At 44.5% G+C, this 7864-nt stretch overlaps 1 protein-coding gene across 1 annotated transcript; it reads left to right on the plus strand.

Moving 5' to 3' along the window:
* LOC129599476 (uncharacterized) lies at nt 1-4110 on the plus strand. The gene has a single exon (XM_055497714.1). It carries the CDS (start codon nt 1-3, stop codon nt 4108-4110), a length of 4110 nt encoding a protein of 1369 aa, XP_055353689.1.
* The last annotated feature ends 3754 nt before the right edge of the window (nt 4111-7864 follow it).

The raw sequence follows: 7864 nt of genomic DNA on the forward strand, positions 1-7864 counted from the left end.
ATGACTTATCAGTTATCTGCTTCTGATCATGCGGCTATTGCGGCCATACTTAGTGAGCCGTGGATGGATGTTGATGATGAGCAGCAGCAGCAGCCGCAAGTTAATGATGCGTACCAGTTAACCGCTGAAGATCAAGCAGCTTTTGATCACATGCTTGCTAATCCCAATGAGTTCAACGAACATGATGAACAGACTCTAGCAACGACTTTGCTGCATCTGGATCAGGTTGATCGGTTAAGCCCAGGATCTTTAGCTGCCGCTCTTGCTCTTGCGCAACTGGACGACTGGCAGTATGAAGATCCTCCAGCGCCGCAAGCTGGTGGAAATGCGGTCCGAGATGAATCGCTGCCCGATTTCTCAGGTCTGTTCCAATTGGTCAAAGAATCGGAACGCGTTTTCAAAACCTTCAACAGCACTGAACAGAAATACCGTGTCCAAATAGCCTCGCTACCGCGAATTTTTGCAAAAGAAGAAACCATGCTTATCATGCCAGAAATCTTGCGCGTCATAATGGATTTGTGCTTTAAAGAATTTGCCCCGACGGACCGTGTTGTTGTGGCTCTCAAATCGGATGGGCTTGAAAGAGCGTTCTATTTAACCATGCGAAAACTTTCTGACTTTAGCATACCCGCTTTTATGCATCGTATTGAGCTTCTGAACTCCGGCCAGAAGTTGGTTATTGACGATTCTTTCACCATACGGATCTGGCGCTCTATTATGCCGGCTGGTGGATCCTGGTTTCTCAGGCATCAGCACGTTAAGCATGACAGAAATCGTTTCAAGAAATCCATTGTAAGCGTCCGTGTAGAAAATAACCTGTGCTTGCCCGCCGCGTTGTTCCTGGGGAAATTTCGGCTAACGCATGACCTTGAAGTTGCGCCGCATAAGAGTAAATGGAAAAACTATATTCGCGCTAACCGCAATCGGAACTTGGAAGCGGAGGCCACTAAGATAATGAATAACTGCGATCTGCAGCCTGGCCATTACTGCGACCTTGATGCCCTAAGCGTGCTTCAGGAAAATGAATTTCCCGAGTTTCAAATTAAAGTTATATCGGCCAATCAAGGCGACATGATTATTGCACGGGTACCCGAGCGTAAAACCCATGATATGCAGGAGATTTTTTTGTTGCTGGACAATGAGCATTTTGACCTGGTCACAACCGCGACAGGCTTTTACTGCTCACCCTACTTCTGCAATGATTGCGATCGACCGTATCATCATAAAGAACGTCATCGTTGCGAGGGGAAATGTAGGTCGTGCTACCGCAACAAGAGCGACTGTCTGGTGGACAATACAATCTCCTGCACTGAATGCAGCCGTCGGTTCCACAACCAACAGTGTTACGATATCCATAAGAAGAAAAGGAAAAATGGAAAGAATTATTGCGAGCAAATGTTCATCTGCCAGACATGCGGTGTTTTTGTGAATCTGTCCAGTCGTGGCAAAAACGTAACACACCAGTGCGGGGAAATTTATTGCAACACGTGCAATGGTTTTTTTCTCCAAGCTACGCATTTGTGCTACATAAAACCACTCAAGGCACCGCCACCATGGCAGCAAGAAGAAATGAAATACATTTTCTTCGATTACGAAACCTACAACGATCCGGTGAATGGTCACGTGCCCACATGCATCGTTGCGCAATATGCTGATGGTTCGGAAGTACGTTTTCCGGAAGATGGTCAGCCGATGAATGCGGAAGTTGATGAGGCATTTGGGCGCTGGCTGTTTCAAGAAAAGCATCGGGGATTTACTATCGTAGCACACAATTTTCGAGGCTATGATGGACATTTTGTCCTGAAGTACATGTTGGACAATGGTTTGAAAGGAGTGGAAGTCATCAAGCGTGGGACGCAGTTGTTGGAATTGCGGTACCGCAAACTGGGGATCCGGTCACGCGATACCCTCAACTTTCTGGCTTTGAAGTTGAGTCAGTTACCAAAAGCGGTTGGCTTGGAAATCGAGGTGCAGAAAGGCGACTTCCCACATCGATTTAATAAGCCTGAAAATTGGGATAAAACTGATTTGCCCTGGCCCGAGCCAGAACAGTACATGATTGATGGAATGCGAAAAAAGCAAAAAGAAGAATTTCTAAAGTGGCACGCTGAAGCTAAAGCGGCCGCCAATGGGGTGTTCAATTTTCGCGAGCAGATGATGACATATTGCTCGAACGATGTTACGGTTTTGCGTGTGTGTGCGTTAAAGTTTATCAGCGATTACCAAGCTCTGACGTCGCTGAATCCAATGGAAAGTATGACCATGCCTTCGGCCTGCTACCGGTACTGGAGAATGTTCCACCTTCCCGAGAACAAAGTTGCCGCGTTATCCAGTCACGGACCGCACAGAAACCGACGAACTAGTATTCAAGCCACGCAATGGCTGGAATGGGAGAACATGAGCGCAAACGGCCGTATACGCCATGGTCGGAACGGCAAAGAAGTTAAAATTGGGCGATACTTTGTAGACGGTTTTGACAAGGAAACACAAACCGTTTACGAGTATAACGGCTGCGTCTTCCATGGACATCCTTTCTGTACTGAAGAAAACGATGTTGTACCATACTCCAAAAAGAAAATGCGCGAAGTTTACGAAGAGTTCCAGGAACGCGAACGCTTCCTTGAAAGTCAGGGCTACACTGTGGAGGTGAAATGGAGCTGTGAGTGGCTTAAAGAACGACAAGATCCCGATATTGCCGCATTTCTGCTGAATATGAACATTCGTGAGCCAATGAATCCTCGTGACGCCTTCAAAGGAGGCAGAACGAATGCCAGTCGTTTGTATTACCAAGTGAAGGATGACGAAGAAATTAGGCACTATGACGTTGTTAGCTTGTACCCATTCGTGAACAAGACCAAGGCATACCCGGTCGGCCATCCTGAAGTAATCGTATCCAATTTCAAGGATGCCAAAGATTATTTTGGACTGGTCTACTGCAAAGTAGCGGCTCCGGATCAATGCCTGTATCCAGTCTTACCGGCCACGATAAACGGCAAACTCATGTTTGTTCTATGCAAAAAATGCGCGATGGAAAAAGCGGCGAACCGCTGTGCGCATACAGACGATGATCGCTGTTTCGAAGGGGTTTGGGCGACACCCGAACTACATCATGCAATCGATGTGGGGTATCGTGTTGTGGAAATGTATGAAGTGTGGCACTGGACGCATTCTGACACCAAGCTCTTTGCGGCATACATGGACAAGTTTTTAAAAGTGAAAATGGAAGCCAGTGGTTGGCCTGCGTGGTGCGATACCGATGAAAAGAAAGCCAAGTTTATTCAGACGGTTAAAGAACGCGAAGGCATTTCCTTGGATCCGGATGCTATGGTTTTTGATGCTGGAAAGAAGAGCACCACCAAAATTGTGGTGAACAGTCTTTGGGGTAAAACCGGTCAAAGTTGCGATATGAACTCAACGGAGTTTGTCTACGACCCCAAACGGTATTCTGATCTGTGTCGTTCAAAAGCTATTGAAATACATGATGTCTATGGCGTAAACCCAACGTGTCTGATGGTAACACACTCGAAAGTGGATGACTACAATGAAGGTAGCAACGGTACGAATGTTGTCATTGCCGCTTTCACCACCAGCCATGCGCGACTTATACTGTTATCCCTCATGGAAAAGTTGGGCGAGCGCCTCCTGTACTACGACACGGATTCCGTGATATTCATTCACCGACCTGGCGACTGGCTTCCTGATACCGGCAGTATTCTTGGGGATTGGGATAACCAGCTAGAAGCTGGCGAGAATCACATCGTCAAATTTGTTTCCTGTGGTCCAAAAGTGTACAGCTACGAAACCGACACGGGGCGCATTGAGTTGAAAGTGAAAGGGATGATGCAGAACGGATTTACGGAAGATATTCTGGATTGGGACTCGGTCACGAAGGAGCTGACGCGGACTGGAAAAGCCTTGGATTTTAACCAGCTGAAGCGGTTACTGGATGGTGTGGATGGGCACGTGCAGGTTGTATATCCAGAATACATCAAACGAAATGGAAAAACCCAAGAAATTAATACTGTTCAGTTAGCTAAGAAATTGAAGCTTGTTTACGACAAGCGCATCATGTTGGATGATTTTACAACGCTGCCTTTTGGCACGCGATAGAAAAAAGAGGGTGGGGAAAAATCAATAAAAGAAAGGGGAAAACCTAATCTGTTTGCGTCGCTTCGTCGCTCACCATCACATCAAGCACCTCTTTCGTAATTTTTCTTGATTCTTCCAACTGCGTACGATTGGTGGACTTGATAAAATAGGAAACAATTTCTAAAGTATTGAAGACTACCAGCAGCATGGTGACCAGTACTGCAAAGAATACTGATGCTGCTTTTTTAGCTAACGGCTTAACCATTTCTTATAAGGTCGCGTATAAATGTTGCGTCACGGACTACAGTCCTTAGTCGGAAGAACTTGTTGATGAATTTACATACAAATTTATCATTCACCCCTTTATGCTTAGTGAGAGCAGACATGACGTCTTTATACGAAAACCCGTAGCAACGTAATAAAACGAAAAACATACAATATTGACCACATACAGTACTATCAGAGTTTTGTCGCTCAGTATTCGACATTATAACAAAGTCATTGTCTATCCATTTTTCAATGTCATCTGAATAGTCACCGGGATTTTTTCCGTACGAATCAAAAACTTCTATCGTACCGGGTTTTGTACAATAAAATGCTACCCAGTGTTCACCCGCCGCACCTGACGGTTGAGTGTTAGATATGTATGCACCTGGAAATTCTTTTACTGGCAGTGTATCACTGGCAAATACTCCGACAAAAATGTCGCGAACGTTAGGATCTTGTTTCAGCGCTGAATCTATTTGTAGGCTGTTCATGGCGCAAAGTCGAAAAGTACTTGGCGATTGTTGTTAATTTCGATAATGTTATCGAAGACCATCATAGCTACGCAAACTATACCTTCAGGTAGCGGTTTTGCAAATTTAACATTGATGTTTAAATTACCTTGCCTTATCAGCGACAGCGCTCCTCTGCCCGTATGACCACGAGTGAAGTCAAACCCAAAAATATTGAAACCACCTTTGTTAAATACGGACCTGTCAAACGGTAGTTCGCCATGACCTTCATGCAGCCGCTCTAGAGTATCTAACAACCCTTCATATCCCTCAATTGACGCACCGTTTTGGAAATCTAAGTTATACCCTCGCGTAGGAAAAAGCTGTCCATCAATTTCAGCACTTAAGTTAGATATGTTGAAATGATGGAAATTGAACGGAGTTGACTTAAAATCGCCAACGAACGAGCGATTGGGTGACATTGCAAAGAACATAACCTTGGGTAACTGTCCAATAACAATATTCGCCCAGGATAGTTGCTGCTGGCCTGATTGCATTGTGGTCTGTCTTAAAGCAACCCGTTCGATGTGATATTTTGCATTAGTTGTGACTAGTTGCTTTGTCATGGCTGCTAAAAAGTCTGGAGAAGGTTCATACTTTCGAACTTTCAGCTTGGGGTTTCGAATAGCAAAAGCCTTTGGAGCCGCTACATCATTATCAGTAAGAAAACAAAGATTAGCCCTGTTTCGTATCAGTTTAATGCTCAACTCTACACCAGGAATTAGTGGTCGGTCTTGCTGGAACAAATCGCAGTGTAGTTTACCAGACAACTGCAACGGACGGAAAGTCTGCAACCATGTTCTTCGCGTTTCGGCACCCTTACTATGAAATGTTGTTGCCCCATTTATCTCATTCATGTATAACGGGTCTTTGTCAAGGTCAGTGTCCAACGCAAATCCACACAGGCTCAACTGACTGTTCTGAGCCTGAACAGTGAAACCCAGAAGGGATTCAATGTACGCTCGAATGTGATACAAAGGACTGTTATCGGTTATGTTGCGACCTCCCAATGAAACCGTAACTGATTGAAATAAACTATGCAAAATATTGTTAATTGGTGCAAGACAGTCTTTTTCTGTTGGAACAGTTCCAGCAGAATTAGTAACGTGTAAATCACATGAAAATCTAATGTCAGCTAAGCTGATAAGCTCGGTTTGACACGGTGAAATTGTAAATACAATATCGTTTGAATCGTCGGTTACGGCTTGAGACGGCCCCAAGTCATAGTCATGTGTATTCCACCTTTCCGTTAGCGTAGCTGGAAGATAAAACAAGTGACTTTCCAACAGCATGGAGGGTTCTGAGCCAGCTTCAATAAGAGCCATCGTTACAGTTTGTCTTTTATAGCGTCTATTGCGCGTTGACGTTTCGTGGTTTTGATCATTCTCTTTCGACGACGACCCTTAATACCCGACCCCTGTTGTTGAGCCGTGTTGCGTAATTTCTCGCTAACACGCTCAACAGCTTTATCGATTACGGATTCCACAGCTTTGCTGGCCATTGTTTTCATGTGAGGTTGGGCCGTTGCAATTAAATTGTTTATATGCGGCGCAGCTTTACTGAACAAACCCTTTGCAAATCCAATCACACGTCCCCAGAAACTACCACCTTTCATGGGTGCGCCACGATAATATGGCATACCGTACCCATGCTGTTTGGTAAAGATCTGGGTGTAGCGGTGCTCGTCAAATTTTAACTCCTGTAGAACCATTTTAATGCTTTTTTGGTCGAAAGTGTAATTTAATTACTGATGTACCTGGATGAAAGAGTACTTCTTTCCCTAAATCATCGCGCATCGCTATTTCTATAGTTTGAAACGTATGGTAGGCTAGCGGCATATAATGCGGATTTTCAAAACGAATTACTGTCTCTCGAAATGAATTCGCTTGAGTCGATAAGGTGCGTAGTAAAGGCACCATTGAGTCGCCTACCAACCCATGTGTAATCACGTCACAATACACATGCACGAGACGATTATGCTGTCCCGGATATAACATATGAGACAGAGCATCTCTGCTGTTATATGTGTACTGGTGTACTATACCTAGTGCGCGCGCGTATTCGGAGCCCGTAAAAGTTAAAGCGAGGCCCGGTGTGATGTTTAACTGAGCTGCTTGACCACTCACTATTATCTGGCCGTAGGTTTTCGAGTCCCTATCATCTACGTTTTCCCTCAGCAGTTTGTTAACCGTACGAATTAAATGATTTTCATCCTCAAAAGCATGTAGATCGACGAATCTATGAATTCTAGACGGGAAACCGTCACGCGAGACAGCAATGGCTAATCCGGTATTAAACTTTATCCGCATAGGCGGTAGAATAATTTCCGAAAGACCTACTTCCCACGCACCGTCTAAATCTATAGGTCTAGCGAGAAGCGTTGTAAATTTACCAGGGCAGTTTTCAGAGTATAACCCCTCTGAAGCCGAAGACGGCAATGTCATGTAAAAACTCATTTCAAATCTTCTTTGTTTTCCCAAGAGTCATAAGCAGGACCGTATCCATACCAACGTACTAAGTATTGTACTTTTCCTTTATGTTTCCTTTCCCTTAATATCCTAGATATCCTATGATATGGCTTTTCTGCCATCGTGACTTTAGATAACTCTTCCGGATAAAACTTACCGTCTACAGGTTCGCCAGCTAAATCTTCGACCGTGTAAACGTAATGGCTCCCGCTTCGTGTAGTGTGGGTTATTTTAAAAATTTCTTCTGTGAAACGAGTCTCGTACCCTTTTTCAAATGTCTGTTTCTTTTTTGCCAAACGTACATGATCGCCAACAGAAAATGTTGGTTTTGGAGTTTTCATACCTTTTTGTTCATCAACCATCTTCTGGAGAATTTGCTCAGCTTCCTCAGGACCGACGTCTTTAGGGGCTACTCCTGTAGCCGAGTGTTTTGTAGAATTGTAAGCGGATAAAACCTTAGGAAGGATATCTATGAATCGGTATGTGTTGTTTTCGGTCATGAACACATACAACCGGTCTTCAATTGTACGA

Source organism: Paramacrobiotus metropolitanus, unplaced genomic scaffold (assembly GCF_019649055.1).
Source record: "Paramacrobiotus metropolitanus isolate TYO unplaced genomic scaffold, Prichtersi_v1.0 Parri_scaffold0000146, whole genome shotgun sequence".
Taxonomy (NCBI): Eukaryota; Metazoa; Tardigrada; class Eutardigrada; order Parachela; family Macrobiotidae; genus Paramacrobiotus; species Paramacrobiotus metropolitanus.